Source organism: Phascolarctos cinereus, unplaced genomic scaffold (genome assembly GCF_003287225.1).
Source record: "Phascolarctos cinereus isolate Bilbo 61053 unplaced genomic scaffold, phaCin_HiC Scaffold_5;HRSCAF=322, whole genome shotgun sequence".
Taxonomy (NCBI): Eukaryota; Metazoa; Chordata; class Mammalia; order Diprotodontia; family Phascolarctidae; genus Phascolarctos; species Phascolarctos cinereus.
Window position 1 is genome coordinate 349,674,928 of NW_027555958.1, and position 20,792 is coordinate 349,695,719.

Here is a 20,792-nt window from a genome sequence, read left to right on the forward strand (position 1 = left end):
GGTTTCTTGAAGCAATTATATAACTCTTCCCCTACCTCATAAACTACCTTCCACTACCAGACCCTCCTCTGTCCCTTCCTGACCTCATGATAGCATTTCTTCTCTGCTCACTGCTCTCCTCCCCCAATGTCAGGTACCAGATCTGGAGGACCCCTCATCCCAGGCATTGCTGAATCCATATCTTTCTTAGGTCGGATTTGAACCTAAATCTTCCTGGGCACATTGGATACAGCACTGGGCTTCAAACCAGGAAGACTCTTCTTCCTGAGTTCAAATACAGCCTCAGACACTTATTAGCTGTGTGACCCTGGATAAGTCACTTTAACCTGTTTGCCTCAGTTTCCTCATCTGTAAAATGAGCTGGAGAAGGAAATGGCAAACCACTCCAGTATCTCTGCCAGGAAAACCCCAAAATGGGGTCACAAATAGTCAGACACAGCTGAAATGACTCAATAACAACTTTCTGCCTTCAGGCTGGGTGCTCTATCCACTGCACAGCCCAGCTGCCCATATAAATGCTAGCTATTAAATATTAACAGTGATATAGTACTGTCAGGTTTAAAAAGCACTTTCAGTCACCCTTTGAAGTACAGGCATTTTGTTTTGGTCATTCAAAGATCCATGGCTTTATTTGTGTGTGTGCTCCCTCTACAATGCTCATGAATCACTATGATTAAAAAATGGATCACCCCGTAGCCAACCCTCTCTGAATTCAGCTAGGTTCTATCTCTAATAAAAGACATAAAATCTACTAATGGGCCTCTACTTGATAGTGTCGGCTGGAGCCTAAACCCCACTGGCCATAGTCTTGGAAGAAGCCAGGGTTGCCTTCACAATAAAATGAGACCATGCTAGTACTGCAGCGGAGGAGGAGGTGAATGGTTCCAGTATTATTATTCCTATTTTACAGGTAACAAAATTGAATCACAGAAAAGCCTAGTAAGTGTCAGAGCCAGAATCTGACCCGTCACTGTTTAACAGTATTCCTTTGCCAAAGATACTATGAGTAAAGAAGTCTACAATTCCGAACCTTTACTAAATTATCTCTTCACCTTCTCTCCCTGTTTCTTTACTCTAAGTAAAAGATTGTGGCAAGGCTGAAAGAGGACAAAGCATTATCTCAGCCTTTTTTTTTTACTCCTATATGGATGTCTTTTAGAACCTAGTAAAGCCCATGTGAAAAGGGGGGCTGCTAGCAATTTTACCATCTCAGATAAGGGAAGCAAAAGTGTCTGTTACTAAGCAACATATACATTGTTGTGTACTCCCCATAATGACATTTATTTAAAAAAAACAACAGCCCAACAGATACTTGCATGTCACCATGCCTGTGATGACTGAATGATGAATGGGGAAACACGAAGTCATAGCTAGGGAAGCAGTTTGATCTGGCAAGGCTCAGTGATCTGATTCTAACCTTGAGAATGGCACAAGGTTACATGGAGACATAATGAGGCATAGTCCTAATCAAGGTGAAATTCATCTAACACAACTTGCCATTAAGGAAATTGGTGCAGCCTGCCATTTTAGACTTACTATAATGGAATCCATTCTCAGCTTCCAGTTATCAAAAAGAAAAACCCATCTAGGAGGGATCCATTTTCTTTAGTATCCCTTAAGGCGCATGCCAGAGGACTTGTACTTTATTTATTCTTTTTAATGCTCAGATATGGCAGTGGTCAGGCAATTGCCATTGGCGTTGGGAAGAGAACGGTCTGAAGGGAGTTAAACCTTTGCAACCTCCACAGACTCCTTTCTTCACCTGTGCTTCCATCTCTGGGGAAGCTAGGTGACTCAGTGGATAGTGCCAGGCCTAGAGTCAGGAAGATTCAGCTTCCTGAGTTCAGATCTGGCCTCAGACGCTTACTAGCTGGGTGACCCTGGGCAAGTCACTTAACCCCCTTTGCCTCAGTTTTCTCATCAGTAAAATGAGCTGGAGAAAAAAATAGCAAATCACTCTAGTATCCATGCCAAGACAACCCCCAAATGGGGTCATGAAGAGTTGGACAAGACTGAAAAAGACTGAACAACAACCAAACTTCCATCACGGCCAGTTTTGCTTTGAAGGAAGCCATAGTTAGCGTGGGACTTAAGCCTTAATGCTCTGGCTCCTTGTGTTACCCCCAGCTAATACCTTCATAGTTTTCTGTGGAAAGGAAATCTGCTATTCTTCTGCCTATGATAGCCTTTCCTTTCTGGAGCCCTGATATAAGGCCACGAGGGAAAATGTTTTCCCCCATCTCCTAGGTCTACTCTTGGCCTATGATCTCCTACCAGTTGACTAGACTGTCCAACCACACTCCTAGAGTTGTCCACAACAATAATCACTTCAAAGTTTACAAAGAACTTTACATCTATTATTTGATTTTATCTGATGTATTATTTTATCTGATATTATCTCACAGCAACCCTATGGAATAGATGCTATCGTAAGATGCTATTGTAATCCCGGTTTTATAGGTGAGAAAACTGAGCCTGAAAGAGGTCACATGACTTGCCCAAAGCTAATAAGTGTCTGAGGTAGGATTTGAATTTAAGGGTTCCTGAGTTTAAGTCCAACATTCTGTGTCCTACGCCAGTGGTGTGAAACTCAAATAGAAATAAGGATCCCTGCAGACTGCACAGTGACTTAGTTTTAAATGTAGGGTTATCCATGGTTTATCATATTTTTCTCTATTTTGCTAACTTTCCCAATTACACTTTAATCTGGTGTAGGCTGCACTTGGGAGCCATGACAGGCCTCTTTTTTGATGCTTCTGGACGACATCACCTAGCAGGCACAACTGAGATAACTACCATAGATGTCCAATCTTAATAATTCTGAAGGATTTCAGCTTTAACTCGTCCTCTCAAACCGCTGGTTAAAGGGTACCCCCACTGCCAAAGGGATCTCCACAGGTTTTCTGTAATGCCTGTAGGAATTAAGCAGGAGTAGGAATCACTCACCATCCCTATTAACCAGTACACAGGATGCTATGCATTTGCCAAGAGTTAAACAGAGAGAAGTGTCTAATCCAATGGAAATAAAAGCACAGCCCAGATGACAGCCTGCCCCTCAGAGACATAACACTCTCCAGTATGTTAAAGTAAGAGAAGATGAATGTTGATGCTCTACCTACGAGGAATATAAATTTCATAGATTTGGGTTAGGATGTATTCTCTAAGGATGCATGTACTGAGCTTCAGGTCAGAAGACCTGGGTTCTGCTCCAGCTCTGTCATGTACTATTGGTTTAGTCTAGGCATTTTTTTTTTTTTTGCAGATTACTCATTGGAAGGTCAGATGCTAAAGCTGAAGCTCAAATATTTTGGGAAGACAGGACTTATTGGGAAAGACCCTGATTTGGGGAAAGATTGAAGGCAAAAGGAGAAGAGGCTGGCAGAGGATGAGACGAATAATGTCATGGAAGCAATGGACATGAGTTTGGACAGATTGAGGGAGAAAGTGAAGGATAGAAGGGCCTGGTGGTCATGAAGAGTCAGACACAACTGAATGACTAAGCAGCGATAGGCATTTTTATTTAACAATCCTGAACTACTGTGGGCTAGGGATTGGAGATTCAGAGCTTGAAGGACCCTTCGATGTCATTGAGTCCAACCCTTTCATTTTACAAATGAAGAATCTCAGCCCTGGAGAGATTAAGTGAATTTCCTAGGTAGTAAGCGTCTTTGAGAGGCCCATATAAGTAGCATACTTACCCTTCAGACTCATGATGATGCTGTCATTAATTCATTAATTGAGGAGGAGGGAAGGAGAGAGAGAGAGAGAGAGAGAGAGAGAGAGAGAGAGAGAGAGAGAGAGAGAGAGAGAGAGAGAGAGAGAGAGAGAGAGAATGCACAGAAGCATTAATAATTGGGAGAAACAGAAGAAGTTTTCCATGGGAGATGGAATATGAAGATAAAGATCATAAGAGACACAGTTAAAAAGGGAAGTGCGTTCCAGGCAAGAAGGAAAAGTTGTATAAAAGCATGGAGAGGGAAGACAGTATGCTAAGCTTGGGGAACAGATATTAGACCAGTTTGGCTGGAACATAATGGTATGGTGCAGCAGAAAGAACACTACCTCTTGGGTCAAAGGGCTTGGATTTACGTCCTACCCCAAGTCACTCTGCTTCCCTAGGCCTCAGTTTCTTGGTCTGTGACATGAAAGCATTGGACTAAACAGCCTCTGATGTCCCTTCCAACTCTGAATCTATGGTCCTAACAGCAGCAACAATACCATTATAATGCTTTCAGAATTATAAATGGCTTCTCATAGAAAAACAACAATAAGTGACATGTAATATTTATGGGTGGTTTCTCTTTTGATCCGCATAAGAACCATGTGAGGAAGGCCATACAGGGTACTATGATCCCTACCTTACAAATGAGGAAATTGAGCTGCAGAAGGGTTAAATGCTTTTCTCACAGTCATGGAGCTAGTAAGTTCCAGAGACAGGTTGTGAGTTTTCTTTCTACTACACCATGGGAGTCCATTCTGGGAGTGAGGCATGACATGGACAAATGCACAGACGTGGGACAGACATGTTGGGTTTGGGGCACAAGGTCATAGCCCAGTTTGGCTCAGCTGCCAACACCAAATTATTCCAACCTGGAGAATGATACTAATGAGTATGCCATTAAAAAGGAAATGAAAGAAAAAAAGCCACACAGAGACCTGAAGCAAAGGACCCCCTCTCACCCCCCAGTGACAGCCAAAGTGAAGCATGACCCACTAATGCAGCCTTAATTCATTTTATTTCACAGAGACAGCAAGCTTACCATGTTGCTGCGAGAGTCCCTGGGGAACATGAACTGCCGTACCACCATGATCGCTCACATCTCGGCAGCCTCCGGGAACTATGCAGAAACCCTATCTACCATCCAGATTGCATCCAGAGTCCTGAGAATGAAGAAAAAGAAAACTAAGGTAAGGGGATGGAGGTGTGCAGGATGGGAAAGGAGCGGCCTTCCAGAGCCCTGCCACAGATGCCTAAGGAAAAATGGGGGGGAAAGTCAATATTCATAATTCCTGAGTGATAAGGAGGGATCTGTTATCTCTGGCTGCCAATGAAGGATTTAGAATGAACGTTAAGAATCGAAAGAAGGAAGAGCTTCCAGGTGATATGGGGTGGTATTTTATTCCCTCTGCTGCAGGGCTGGAGCATTTCAGAATACAGAGTTAAACCCAGGCCTCTGACTAGAAGTATGTTCTTTGTGGCTACTTTCTTCCTTTTGCATCCATTAGAGACACCTTACATTTGGTTCTTTCTGGATTGTAAATGTAGAGTTTGGGGAATGGAGGAGATGTGTATGAGTTTTTTCTTGCCATCCTGTGATCTTGGCAGGTTGAAGCAAGATTCCCAGAGATCTTCTGATCTCATGATTCTGAAGAAAATGATTCTCACGCCATCCTAATTCCCTTCTGTGTTCCTGGGCAGTATCTTCACCATGACAGATTTTCAGAAATCAACTCTGATGGTCCCCAACTTAATGAGGAAAGTCCCCCAAAACCACGGACCTTGTCTTGGCAATGTAGCACAGTGGAATGTGGGTGGTGTCACAAGTTGTTGTTTTTCAGTTGTATCTGACTCTTTGTAACCCCATTTGGGGTTTTCTTGGCAGAGACATTGGGGTAGTTTGCCATTTCCTTCTCCATCTCATTTTATAGATGAGGAAACTGAGGCAAACAAGGTTAAGTGACTTGCCCAAGGTCTGAGGCCAGATTTGAACTCATGAAGATAAATCTTCCTGATTCCAAGCCTAGCTGTCTATCCACTGTGCCACCTAGCTGCCTTGTAGTCACAGGACCTGAGTTCAAATCCTAGTCCTGCTTCTTGATACCTGTATAACCTTAGAAAAGTCTCTTAATTCCCAGGGCCTCAGTTTCCTCGTCTTTTAAGTGGAGGTGTTAGGTCCAATGGCCAGATCTAGTGCCATCTCTAGTCATAGTGAAGTCAGTTAAGCCACTTCAGATAGTGGAGTCAGGTCTGTTGTGAAAATCACTGTGTCATGTGGGTGGTGCCACCTTGGCATCACCAGCTTTTCCAAGACTTCTGAGCACAAGCCACCAAGTTCACCCTCCCAGAGATGTAAAGTATATTCATGAGTCTGGGTTCATGTTCGTAATGCATATTCTAGCTGTGTGACCCTGGATAAGTCAGTTCACCCATGAGTGCCACAGGCAACTCTCTCTGATTATAAATTGCAGAAGAATAACTGATTGGAATTTTTAGAAGAAATAGATTCCTCACCAAGTACCATCTATATTGATGACATCATAATTTCAGGCCCCTCATATATCCATCCTAGGGTTATTATTTGCATGGTTCCCTATCCCCTTTCTGGCTCTAATTGTATGGGGCCTTCATTGGTATCCTGGCCTCTCTGAGCCACTGACTTCATTAGGCTGTTTGGGGGCTTTGGCTGCCCTCACGACTGCCGTCATGTCTACTGCAGTCATCCAGAGGGTTCCCTTGGTAGCTCTTCCATGCTAACTCACTCTTCTCTCCCTCCTAGTACACCTCAAGCTCTTCTGGAGGGGAAAGCTCTTGTGAGGAAGGCAGAATGCGCCGGCCAACCCAGCTGAGACCCTTCCATCCCCGCGGCGCTGTCGACCCAGACTTCCCCATCCTTCACTTGTCCAGTGACCCAGACTACTCCTCCAGCAGTGAGCAGTCCTGTGATACTGTGATCTACGTGGGCCCCAACGGCACGGCCCTCTCGGATAAGGAGCTCACGGACAACGAGGGACCTCCAGACTTCGTCCCGATAGTCCCTGCCTTGCAGAAGACCAAGAACAACAGCAGGCTGGAGGATGCTGGGGACAGCGCCTCCAGCCAGTCAGAGAGGGACTGCCTCAAGTGCAACACCTTTGCGGAGCTCCAGGAGAGGCTGGACTGCATAGATGGCAGCGAGGAGACCAACAAGTTTCCTTTTGAGGAGCTGCCCATCCAGTTTGGTGCTGACCATCTGAACAAGTGCCCCACCCTAGCCAGCCAAGTGGCCGAGCTGAGCCAGCTGTCAGAGTCTGATAAGGAAGAGAATGGTTCTGATGGTCAGCTGCTGGAGAAGGAAGGGCAGGAGAGTGCCAGTGCCCTGGTCACCAAGCTTCCGAGGAATCACTCCCCGGTCCCTTCTGCAGCCTTCATCAACACTCCCGCGCCTTCCTCACCCAGGAGCATCCCTGGCAGCTCCAGCAGCCAGACTAGCTCCTCCCAGCTCGCCCACAGCCCCAGCCTTCAGAGCAGCCGTGAAAGCCTCAACTCGTGCGGCTTTGTGGAGGGCAAACCCCGGCCGATGGGTTCGCCCCGCCTCGGCATTGCCAGCCTCTCCAAGACTTCTGAGTATAAGCCACCAAGTTCACCCTCTCAGAGGTGCAAAGTCTACACCCAGAAAGGGGTGCTCCCCTCTCCAGCTCCGCCCCCTCCACCACCACCCTTGGCCAAGGATTCTGGGATGGTGTCTAGTGAGTCCTTACTGCAGCCTGAGATCCGTACACCTCCAGTAGGAATGAGCCCTCAGGTCCTGAAGAAATCTGTGTCTTCTGGGAGTGGGGGATTTTCGGAGGCCATCACTGATGAGGAGCAATCAGCCACTTCTCCAGGGTCCAAGAAGGGAGTCCTGAGTACAACCATGGTCACTGTCCAGCAACCTCTGGAGTTGAATGGTGAGGATGAGCTGGTGTTCACTTTGGTAGAGGAGCTGACCATCAGTGGGGTCCTTGAAAATGGGCGTCCCACCAGCATCATCAGCTTCAACAGTGATTGTTCTGTGCAAGCCTTGGCTTCAGGCTCCCGTCCAGTCAGTATCATCAGCAGCATCAGTGAGGACCTTGAGTGTTATTCCAACACAGCTCCAGTCTCAGAGGTCAGCATCACCCAGTTCTTGCCCCTCCCCAAGTTAAACCTGGATGAGAAGGTCCGGGATACTGGCAGCAGACGGTCCTCCATCAGCTCTTGGCTGAGTGAGATGAGCACAGGGAGCGATGGTGAGCAGTCATGCCACAGTTTCATAGCCCAGACATGCTATGGGCACAGGGAAGCACTGGCAGATCCTCCGCTCCCAGACTTTGCAAACACCATCCAGAACAGTAGAATGATGTGTGGAGACAAGCCAAAGGCAGGCCCAGAAAATTTGCTCATCCTATCTGAAATGGGAGAAGAGGCTTTCAACAAAGGCTCACCCATCAAAGGCTGTAAAATATCAACTCTTGGCAAAGCCATGGTGACGATTTCCAATGCAGCAAACTTGGGTGGCTGTGAAGGCTACATCCCCATGAAGACGAATATTACTGTTTATCCCTGTATCTCTGTGAGTCCCCTTAACATCCAAGAGACAGATGAGGCAATAACCACAGTCAGCTCACCTTCCAGAGCAGCCCAGTCTCAGGAGAGCAAAGAAACCAACACAAAGAAAGAGATCAAATTTGAGGACCCTTGGCTTAAGCAGGAAGAGGAGGTGAAAAAAGAGAATACTTATCCGAGTAACACAACTAGCTTTGAATCTGAGATGGGTTCCACAAAGCCTGAGCCTAGGCATGAACCAGAACAAGACAAGAAGCCCAACTCAGTAGACAGGTTCAGTAGCAGCAGCAGCAGCGGAGAGACATCTAACTCCCCTGTGTCTGACAGTTTCAAGAGGATTGTGGATGGCTGTGAGATGACCTTGTCCAGTTTGGCCACCCAAACCCCTGTGCATGCCAACAAGAGCCTGAAGGCTAGCAGTCTCCCACGGGCATTTCAGAAAGCCAGCAGGCTGGATGACCTGGACAATGTCTTCTACCACTGTGCTGCCGAGAGCAATGGTATCTGCTCATCTTCTGGATCTCAGTCCTCCAAGACCACCCTAGAGAGGAGGATGGCTTCTCCGAAGCACTGCGTTCTGGCTAGGCCCAAAGGGACACCCCCTCTTCCACCCATCCGAAAGTCGAGCCTGGATCAGAAGAATCGGGCTAGCCCCCAGCATAGTGCCCCTAGTAGCAGCACTAGCAGCCCCTTGAACCAGCCAGCTCCTTTCCTCCCTGGCTCCCCCGATGAGCCCAGCAGCAAGACGAAAGATACCAGTAGCAGCAAGTTGTTCAGCGCCAAGCTTGAGCAGCTGGCCAGTAGGACCAACTCCCTCGGTCGGTCCACAGTGAGTCACTATGAATGCCTGTCCCTGGAGCGGGCTGAGAGCCTGTCCTCTGTAAGCTCCAGAATGCACTCTGGCAAAGATAGCACCATGCCAAGGACCGGGAGGACCCTGAATCGTTCAGCCATGTCCTCCCCCACCAATTCCTGCACCTCGCAGTCTGCTGGGGCGTCGCCCAAGGCTGGCCAGTCGAAGATCTCTGCCGTTAGCAAGCTCCTCCTGGCCAGTCCCAAAGCTCGGAGCCTCTCCACCTCCAGTACCAAAACTCTCAGCTTCTCCACCAAGTCTCTGCCACAGTCAGTTGGGCAGAGTTCCAGCCTACCCCCCAGTGGAAAGCACATGTCTTGGTCCACCCAGTCCCTCAGCCGGAGCCGGGGGTCTGGACTCACTTCCAAACTTCCCCTACGTGCAGTCAATGGCCGGATCTCCGAACTGCTTCAGGGGAATACAAGCACCCGAGGTTTGCAGCTGCGTGGGAGCTCCGAGGCAGAGGAGCGGGGTGGCCTTCCTGGAGAGGAGAAACCTGCCGTTCACATGCTGCCCTCCCCGTACAGCAAAATCACCCCTCCACGCAAGCCCCATCGGTGCAGCAGCGGCCATGGCAGTGACAACAGCAGCGTGCTGAGTGGGGAGCTTCCCCCGGCCATGGGGAAAACGGCCCTGTTCTACCACAGCGGAGGCAGCAGCGGCTACGAGAGCATGATGAGAGACAGCGAGGCCACAGGCAGTGCTTCGTCCGCGCAAGACTCCATGAGTGAGAACAGCAGCTCAGTCAGCGGAAGGTGCCGAAGTCTCAAAACTCCAAAGAAACGCTCCAATTCAGGTAGGCTTAAATCTTTGTGCGTAAAGAGGAGGGATGCAGGTCCGCATCCTGAACCGCGCCTCAGGGCTGGCAGTGGCAAAGCTTGCTGACCTTTGGGGCTCTGGACATTCTGTGTAGAAATTCTCTGGAGAAAGAGAAGCGTAACTAAAAGAAACACAGGGAAGTTTCTCCTCCTCTTCTCCTCCTTCTCCTCTTCCTCCTCCTCTTTCTTTCAAGCAGGGAAATGATTTTTTTTTTTTTGCAATTGGGGTTAAGTGACTTGCCCAGGGTCACACAGCTAGTAAGTGTCAAGTGTTTGGTGTGAGGCTGCATTTGAATTCAGGTCCTCTGACTTCAGGGCCGATGCTATATCCACTGTGCCACCTAGCTGCCCCAAAGAAGAAAATTACCATTTATTTTAGGGGGGGGGGCGGCGCTTAGGCAGTGAGGTTAAGTGACTTGCCAAGGGTCACACAGCTAGTAAGTGTTATGTGTCTGAGGCTGGATTTGAACCCAGGAGGGGAAATGATCCTTATTGACAACTTTTGGTTTTGTGTCATCTTTATTTCTGTTTAAAGAATTTCTAAAAGGGAAAAGGAAAAAAAAATATATCAGTGAAGCAGAACCAACCAACATATCAGAGTCAACAGTTTATGTGATATCCCATACGCACAGTCCTTTCTTAAGAAGTGCATTTTCTCCCCTCTTCTCCAGGACCAAGGTTCTTGGTCATTCTAATTACCCAGCATTCAGTTTCATATTTGTTGTAGTCAAAGCATAATTTATTTTCCAGGTTCTGCCCACTTTGTAGGAGTTCATGCAAGTCTTCCCATGTTCCCTGAATCTATCCCTTTTGTCATTTCTTACAACTTAATTCAATAAACATTTATTAAGCACCTATGGTTTGCCAGGCACTGTGCTAAGTGCTAGGGATGCAAATAAGAAAAAGAAAGACAGTTCCTAGCCTCAAGGACAGGAAGACAGTACAAAAACAGAGGCTAGAAAGGGAAACACCAGGAGTCGTCTTGTTTCCTGGAGTTGAAACCAGCCAGAGCTTTAGATGCAAAGTAGAGTGAGCTACAAGTCCAATTTCTGCTTTCTGCAAAGGAGGGCTTTGGGAGGAGTTTGGTACTTTACCCTCTGACCCTCCAGTCAGAGAGGAGAGGAGGCTAAGGGTGATGGTATCCTAGCTTGAGTTAGCAGCATGGTGATGAAATTAGAAGTTGTGAGCATATCCTGGGAGGGACATTAACATTTGGTCTGTGGAGTTGAAACCAGGCAGGGATGTAGTTGCAAAGATTACATTCATATACCTAAATTTCTTCAGCCATTGTCCACTTAATGGATGCTCTTCTACTTTCCAATTCTTCACAACAACCAAGGGTGCTTCTCTGAATATTTCTGTACGTAAGGCTCCTTTCCATCTGTCTTTGATTATTTTTGGAATATGTGCCCAGTATTCATTATCACTAGGTCAAAGATATACAATGTATAGTGACTTTTGGGGTTTCGTTCCATATTACTATCCAATGTAGACTACTTCATAGCCCTTCCAACAACTGGAATTTCCCATTCTAGTTATCTTTAACATCTGATGGAGGTGAGGGAGAACCTCAGAGTTGTTTTTATTTGCATTTCCTTATCATGTGGAGCATTTTTTTTTCCTGTGGCCACTGATAGCTTGTATGTCTCTCCTTGAGAACTGCCTGTTCAAATCCTTTACCTTAATGGTTCTTGTTTTTATATATTTGAATTAGTTGGATATCAGATCTTTATCAAAAAATTTTACTGCAAAAGTTTTTTTTTAAGTTAGCTATTGCCCTCCTAATTCTAACTGCATTGGTCTTGTTTTTGCAAAATCTTTTCAATTTTATGTAATCAGAATTGTTCATTTTATCTACTATGATCTTTTCTGCCCCTTGCTCAGTGAAGAACTCTTTCTCTGCCCGTTTTAGTGAAAGGGACCTCCTTCCCTGCTCTTCTGATTTGTTTATGATGTTTTTACATACAGGTCCTCTATCCATTTAGAGCTTATTTGTAATATGAAAGCTCTTGTTCTAAACTTAGGCTATACTTGGGTTTGTTTTGAGTACACCATATTCAGAGTTCTTTGTTGTTCTTTCCATTTACATTGTGATAGAGATCATCTGTATTGTTTTCCTGGTTCTGTTTATTTCACTTCATTGTGTCCTAATCATGCTTCTGTATTCTTCATGTTCAGTGTTTTCTGGCACATTCCATTCCTATGTCATAATTTATTTAGCCATTACTCAGTTCATTGGGCATCTTCTTTGTTTCCATTTCTGTGCCACAAAAAAGGCCTACTGTAAATATTTTGGTGTTAGAGAAGCATAAATTAGGTTGTGCATGTATGTGAGTGTGTGTAAAGATATGCACACATTTATGTGGATAATTTAAAGAAGAAGCCAGAGTCAGTGCTAGAGGTAGGATGTTGTTTTCCTATACAGTGTCAGAAGCATTAGACCTTTCCTGATCATCTGCCATAGATCCAGCCCACTATATAATGGATATGGCAGTGGAGATGTGCTCATTTCAGGTTAGGTGACCTTGTCCGGCTTATTTATGATTATTATTAACAGAAATGTTAGCTGTCGTGTGTGATCAGCATAAATCAGCAATGGTTTCTTTAAGAGATGCCATAAAACTCTTGAAAGGGAATTCCTAGCTTCGTGGTTAGATTTCACATTTACTTGTTGAGGGAGTAGGGAACAGAAACAACAAAGAAACACATCGGCACTGCACTTATTTGAGGTTATTTTTCTTAAGAATTTGGTATGATCTTATCATTTTTGGTTATTGCTTCAAGAGGATTTGTATAGAGCAGGGATTGAATGGCACCAGTGGAAAGAGAATGAAATCTTTGGTTACGGGTGAATTTTTATCATTCAGATAAAAGTAACAAAATAATTATAAAACCAATCATAGCAAGTTATCCTCCTCAAAATCCCAGATTTGTAGGACTTAGAGTTGGAAGGGACCTCTGTGGCCAGATTATTGAAATTCTGCAGATTATCTGGACAGAGACAGCGAGCCAGGTAGGTGAGAAGTCACCCAAAGTACACCCAAGTCCTTGGTGTCATGACATGAGTTATAGGTACAATGCATTTATTACAATGCAACAAAAATGGCAGTATCAACCTAATTAAATGTTATATTGCTCTTTCTGGCATTGAAATATATGTGCTTGTTTCCATTGTCAGAATCCTATTTTTGAACTGAGTATATTAATTAAGCATCACAGAATCTTGGAGTGGAAAGGACCGCAGAGACCACCTAGTTCAACTCAAACTTGCATAAAATGATCTCTACAATATACTTCATTATTGAGCCTTTGTTATGGGCCTTAACATAGACCAGATGTTCTGGTTTATAACATACTCTCTACCAGCTAACGTAATCATCTAGCCTTTGCTTGAGGGGGAATGCGGTGTTTCCCAAGGCAGCCCATTCCTTCTTTGGATAGTTCTAATTATTAGTTAGAATTTTTTCCCTCTTATATCAAGTTAAAATCTATCTCTTTACACTCTCTACCCACTGTTTCTAATTCTACCCTCTGGGTCCAAGCAGAGTGAGTCCAATAATTCCTCAACGTGTTTTACCCTTCCAATACTTGAAAACAGCTATCATGTTTCCCTCCTCCCTATAAATGTTCTCTTCTTTGGGTGGAACATTCTGGAGTACTTCAGCCAGTCCTCATATGGCATGATCTTAAGATCCTTTCCCATCCTGCCACTCTCCAGCTTATTGTGTGTGGCATACAAAATTGAGTGGAATACTCCAGTTTAGGTCAGCATTTTCTTTGCAACTTAGTCTTAGAAAGTTGGCCAGAGCACTGAAAAGTTGAGTAATTTGCCCAGGATCACACAACCAGGATGTGTCAGTCAGTCAATAAGCATTTATTAAGCACTTACATTTATTAAGCACTTACTATGTGCTAGGCATTGGGCTAAATATTGGAGATATGGAGAAAAGCAAAGGATTTGAAACTAGGTTTCAAGGGCAAATCTCTATCCACTACTATGCCATATTGCCTCATGTTAATAGAATTAGAGCTAGAACAACTGAATCCTTTCACCATCCTCTGACAATTCAGCTTTCTTTAGAGATACCCAAAGGGTCCTTTTACCTTGGAAATATCAGGAAAGCCAAATCCAGAACTGCTCTATGGGCTGCCAGAAAATTCCTTAAATGGAGATACAGAAAATATATACTAGATGACCATCATGAGCAGTAATAGGACAGAGGAACTTAACCTTCTCAATTATCATTTTGTTGAGTTTGTAAATATACATACTGCAGGCATGTTGGCAGTTTTCACACATCACACAAAGTAATTTTCTGTTTGATGGTTAATTGTATGATTGCCAAAGATGTCATTCCCAGCACATGACCCTCACAGGCAGTTGGGTGCTTCCTGTTCCTTCTGGTCTGACTAGGAAAATACTCCATTTCTGGCCAGCATAGGCTAAGCGCTAAAGTCTTCTGGAGAGGCATCTCAGCCTAGCGTGGTGAACCATACAAGGAATATATTGTCTGGCCACACACAAAGAACAAACAGCAATAAAAGTTAGCTACTAAGTTTCCTTGCCTTTGTTTCCCTGGGATGCAGAGTCTGTTAACAAATCATTGGATTGTTGCAAACAATCTGTTACCTTGAAACCATCTACTGAGAAGCATAGGGAAAAGCCTAGTTCAGGGACAGGATTCCTGGCTACTGTGTAATGCAGGAGTGGACTCTCACACCTAGACTGTTTCCAAAACCCTCCTTCTCTTTGCCTACCATGTTATCCTCAGAAACCTCTGCCTTGGGGCTTTCCTCTCCTCATTGAAGATACCCTGAGACCATCATTTTGGGAAAGAACACCAGCCATGCTCTGCCTCCCTCACACCTGGACACTCTGGACAAGGGAATCCTATTCTGTCTCCTTAGCAATCTGCCTGTCCTCTCTCCCTCCATCCGTTCTTCCCAGTTTTTTATATATGGTCTTACCCCTTTAGAATGTAAGTGCCTTGATGGCAAAAATTGTATTACTTGTTTGTATTTGTATTCCCAGGGTTTTGCACCTAGTAAGTTCTTAGTATTCAGGCAGCTAAGTTAAGCAGAGGGCAGCTAGGTGGCGTGGTGGATGGAGTGCTGGGCTTAGAATCAGAAAGACTCACATTTATGACTTCAGATCCTGCTTTGGACAGTTACCAACTGTGTTGAGCCTGGGCACATCATAAGTTCTTAATATTCAGCCAGCTAAATTAAAGCAGAGGGCAGCTAGGTGGCATGGTAGATAGAGTACTGGGCTTGGAGTCAGAAAGACTCATCTTCCTGAGCTCAAATCTGTGTGACCCTGGGCAAGTAACTTCATCCTGTTTGCCTCAGTTTCCTCATCTGTAAAATGAGCTGGAGAAGGAAATGGCAAACCACTCCAGTATCTCTGCCAAGGAAACCCCAAATGGGGTCATGAAGAATCAGACACAACTGAAATGACTAAAAACCAAAAAGTTACACCTTAGAATGCTCCTACAGGATGTTTTTGGAAGAACAGGTAGTCACCAGCTTATGAACAGGTGGTGGTTCAAAATTTTGTGGATAGGCTATTTGCAACCTGGAGCACATTTTCCCATTGAGGCAATGCCATTAGGGGTTGTGAGCTTCTCAAGCCAACCCACAAAAACACATAATGAAATAGAACCAGAGTCCCAGTGGTACTAGAGAACACAGCTCCAGCCTGTGCTCACTCTCCTCATGGGTGAAGAAGCTGGCTGTAGTGGAAAGGTGCTGGATTTGAAGTAAGAAGACCTGAGTTCAAATCCTGTCTCTGACACCTGGGCAATGACATGACAAACAATTCACTTTTTCTCACTGGGATTCAGTTTCCGCATCTGAAAAATGAGGGAATTGGATTAGCTGACTTCTGAGGACCCTTTCCAGCTCTAGAGCTTTGATCCTTAGAGTTGCTTTGATCCCTTGGGTATCGATGCCAGGACTCGGGCCTCAGTCTTTAATTTCAAATTCTGTACTACAACCTCTGGGAAATCTTTAGAGAATTCTTAGCATAATATAGTGGATGAGGCATTGGACTTGGAATCGGAAAGAACTAGTTTCAAATCCTACCTCAGACACTTACTACATGGGCAAGTCCCTTAAAGCAATAAGCATTTATATAGCACCTACCATGGGCCTAAGGAAAGCAGCATTTAAGTAGCCTCTACTTAATCTTTCTGTGCCTCAGTTTCCTCACCTGTAAAATTAGAAGCTTGGATTTAATGGCTTTTTAAGGTCCTTTTCAGCTCTAAATCTTTTTTAACACATTCCTTACATCTACCATATATTACAGATCTACCACTTCAGCCTGTTCCTAGCTGTCAGCTAAACCTTGGCTTAAGGAAGGAAGGAAACAGGCATTGATTAAGCATCTATTATGTCCCAGGCACTTAGCTATGCATTTAATGAATATTACCTCATTTGATCCTTAAAACAGCCCTGGGAGGTTTTATAATTGATGAACCAAGTCATATAGAAGTTAAGTAACTTGCCCAAGGTCACATAACTAGTGTCTAAGGTATGATTTTAAAAAATTATTTGTTTTTATTTATTTTTAACATTCATTTAAAATTTTTTTGAGGTCCAAATTCTCTGCCTTCCTCCAGCCTCTCTCCTACCTGTTGAGAATTCAAGTAATATGGTATCCATTAAACATGTGAAGTCATGCAAAATATATTTATGTTAGCCATGTTGTAGAAAACAAAAACAATAAAATAAAGTAAATGAAAAAAGTATGCTTCAGTTGGCCCTCAGAGTTCATCATTTCTCTCTCCAGAGAGCATTTTTCATGTAGCATTCTTCATAGAGGTTTTCCTCATGAGACCTCTGAAATAGTCTTAGATCATTGTATTGATTAGAATAGCTATGTCATTCACGGTCGATCATTGTGCAATGTTGCTGTTACTGTGTACAATGTTCTCCTTGTTCTGCTTACTTCACTTTGCATCAGTTCATATATGTGTTTCCAGGTTTTAATGAAACCATCCTGCTCGTCATTTCTTATAGCACAGTAGTATCCCATCACAATCATATACCACAGCTTGTTCAGCCATTCCCCAACTGATGGGAATCCCCTAGAGTCTTCCTGACTAGGCCCAGAGCTTTGTGCACTATGCTGCCACCTAGCTGCCAACATAAGATGTGATACCCTTCCAGGGGTGTTTACATTTAAATAGAGAATTCTTGAAGACCAGAGTCTCTAAGAGCCAAAGGAATTGTCTCTAGTAATAGAATTTTGAACACCCTAACAAAAATGTTGGAGAATTATTTTGGAAGGAAAGAAGGGATTTACAAGTGTTCCTCCAAAACAGTCTTTCCAATGTTCCTTCTTGTCTTCTTTACTTCTTATTCAAAAGGCTAACCCTATTTGTAAGAAATGGGTAAAAAAAAAAAAAGAAAGTAAAATAGAGGGTTGGAAGGCAAAGGGTTCTCAGTAAAATAGAAAATATAATAAAGACCAGTTTCATCAAGAATATAGAGATCCTAGTTTAGCAGGTCTAGCTATTACTTAGTAATGACCAAACTCTAAATCCTGTGTAAAGAAATCTGAATACATTGGTTAGCTCATAGGTCTTACAGTCAATATTGGTAGCCATTTTCCACCAGTAGTGGCTCGGAACCATCTTGTTTGCCAACATAGTAGTATTGATTTCATCTTTTCAGGCTTCTGCCATCTTAGTGAAAGAGGAGAACCTGGAAGTCATTGTCACAGCTGCATGAGGAGGGAAGAAAGCCACATGCTGCCATGTATTTTCAGGGAATATCATCCCAGAAGCAAGACGGATAAGGAGCTAGTGAAAGTACAGAGGGCAGCCTGGGGTCATAGAAAGAAACTGGGTGTACACTTAGAGGAGCTGGATCTAAATCCTCACTGTCAGCTGTGTGACCATAGACAAGTAATTTGACCTTTCTACTGAGTTTTCTTATTTATAAAATGACTGGATTGGACAAGAAGGTCCATTAAGCCTCTCCCAAGTCCAAGTCTGTCTTGTTACAAAATGCAGTGGAAGAGGAAGAAGGAGATCACAGGAGTGAGCTTATACTGGGGTAGTTAGAAAGAGAAAAAATCAAGATATTGCCAGGGAAGAGGAGCATGTGGGACTGAAGGATCATTTCCATGGCTCAGTTCCTTTCCTCTTCCCATTCAGGAGGGTTTTTTAAAATTCCATTCAGAACCTAAATACATACACACACATGCAAATATACACGTGTGTATATAAATATGATATACATCTTACACACACATATATATGGGTATGCACATACATGTTACATATATTGTATGTATATTTGTGTATGCACATATATGTGTGTGTGTATATATATATACATATTTATATATGTGTGTGTGTGTGTGTGTGTATGTGTGTGTGTGTGTGTATAGGCAACTAGAAGGTGCTGTGGATAGAACTCTAGTCCTGGAGTTAGGAAGACCTGAGTTAAAATCCAGCCTCAGACATTTAATAGTTGTATGACTCTGGGCAAGTTACTTAACTCTGTTTGCCTCAGTTTCCTCATCTTTAAAGTGAGCTGGAGAAGGAAATGGCAAACCACTCCATATCTTTGACAAGGAAACCCCAAATGGAGTCACAAAGGGTGAATAACAGCAAAATATGCATGTACAAAAATACATATACATACATGGTTACATGGCTCAATGGATAGAGTGCTGGACCTGGAGTCAGATCCTAGAAGCCCAGGAGTTCCCTCTGCCAATGAAATCAGTCAGTCCACTATTTTAACCGAGGTGTTCCATCTCCACATCCAATACACCAGGCCTCTGTCAGCTTGTTCTGTACATTAGGATTTTAACAACCATTTATTAAGCTCCTACCATTTGCCAGGTATTGTGCTAAGTGTTGGGGATGTAGACAAAAATTAAGTTGTCCCTGCCTTCTGGGAGCTTACAATCTATGGGGGGAGGCAACATGTTCATATGCCTGGGTCTAACAAGAAGGATAATTTGTTGTCAGTAGAAGAGAGACACCAGAGGGCACAGTGAAAGGAAAGAGAAGAATGGGAAGATCCTGCAGGGAAAGAGCTCTTGATCAGGGGTCAGAAGCCCTGGGTTCTAGTCTGAGCCCAGCCACTAACTAGCTTTGTCATTTTGGTCAAATCACTTCATCTTTCTCATTTCATCTGTAAAATGAAGAGCTTGGCTTAGATGAATTCTTATGTTCCCTCACAGCCCTCACATTATAAGATTCTATGATTCTGTGACCTTGGGCAAGTCATAGTCTTTCTAAGACTAAATGGTTTCTAAGATCTTCTGCATAGGATTATAGATTTAGAGCTGGAAAAGGCCTCAGAAGTCATCAAGTCCACCTGCCCCTCCTCTCCCTCATTTTACAGATGAGGAAACTGAGGCTTGAAAAAGTGAAATGACTTGCCCATGGACATACCAAGAGCAAATGGCAGAACCGTGATTCCATGTCAAGTCCCCAGACTCCAGACCCTCTGCTGTGTATCTCAGACATTCTATAAGCCTGTGACTTTTTAGTTTTTCTGTTTGGTGTTTGGAATCAGGATTGAAATCAGGAGAGGAGGCACTGATACCAAGGATTTTGGGGACGCAAAACATGAGACTGCATGAGAATTCATTTTTCACTGAACTTTCTGAAGGTTCTGGAATGTGTCTTGGGCATATGAATGGAAGGGTATCTAAAAAACTGGCACCTGGGTTTCCACTTGGGAACAACCCTGCTAAGAGTGACCCTCCATAGACCAGAGCTGATCTCAGCTGGAGCCATTGATGCTTCAGCTAAAAATGTAAGATGCATTATGGTGTGTCAGTGACCCCTTTTAATATATGACAGGGAGAGAGAAAATAGCTCAGACACCGAGTGTGTGGGTGTGGGTGTATATGTGTGTATGGTGGGGGGATGGGGACTTTGTGAAGAGGTTCATTGAAATAACAGCATTGATTTTCCCAGGCCAAGGTGAGGTCATTTCATGTAGCATGTCTTGTGTTGAAAGGTGCCCGAGTAAGCATTTTTTAAAAAAAACGCATTTGACTTCCTCAGGGTCAGACTGAGCCCGGGGTTCACACTGTGGGAAGAGAACTGGTAGCTGACAGTTATGTAGAGGGCACTATATTCAATATGCATGATTTAGTCAGATACCAGTAGACCAAATATTAATTTAATCCAATGCATATTTTCAAAATACTGTGCCCTCATATGAGTACCTTAACCTCTCCTCCCTTTCCTCTATTTTTTAGCTTTCTTTACAGTGTTATCTTTACCTATTAAAATGTAAGCTCTGGGAAGGTGGAGATTGTCTTTCTTTTTTGTGTACTTCTATTCCCAGCACTTAGCACCATGCCTGGCATGCTGCAGGCACTTAATAAATGCAGATGACTTGTTGCTTTCAGTAAACATTTTTAAATGGTTACCACGTGCCGAGTACTGAGCTGGGTACTAGAGAATCAAAGACAAAAACAAGTCTGTGCTCTCAAGGAGCTTATTTCCTATGGGTAGGGGGAAAATGACAGTAATATATATACAAGTTAATACAAAGTATATAAAAAATAAAGCAAAGTTATTACAAGATGGAGAAACCACTAATAACTTGGGGATCTGAGATGGCATCTGAGGTGGACTTTGATGGAAGCTAGGGATGGAGTTGGAGGTAAGGAGGGAGTACAATCCACACAGGAGGGACCATTTGTGAAAGGATGGTGTTGAGAGATTAAATACCAAGCTAGAGTGTGTCCAAGTCAGGATGGGCAGCCAGAGGGTGAGGGAACTTGAAATCATGCTTTATAGAATCAGTTGGAGGAACTGGGGATATTTAACCTCGGGAGGAGTTAGGCAAGGACATG

The 20,792-nt window shown here is 43.9% G+C and overlaps 1 protein-coding gene across 2 annotated transcripts in view; it reads left to right on the forward strand.

Moving 5' to 3' along the window:
- KIF26B (kinesin family member 26B) overlaps nt 1-20,792 on the forward strand; it is a 622,963-nt gene that overhangs the window by 573,748 nt on the left and 28,423 nt on the right. For both annotated transcript variants that reach the window (XM_020982108.2, XM_020982110.2), the window contains 2 exons: nt 4,746-4,908; nt 6,498-9,933. In XM_020982108.2, the coding sequence (XP_020837767.1) occupies nt 4,746-4,908; nt 6,498-9,933 (3,599 nt within the window). The remainder of the gene's footprint in view (nt 1-4,745; nt 4,909-6,497; nt 9,934-20,792) is intronic.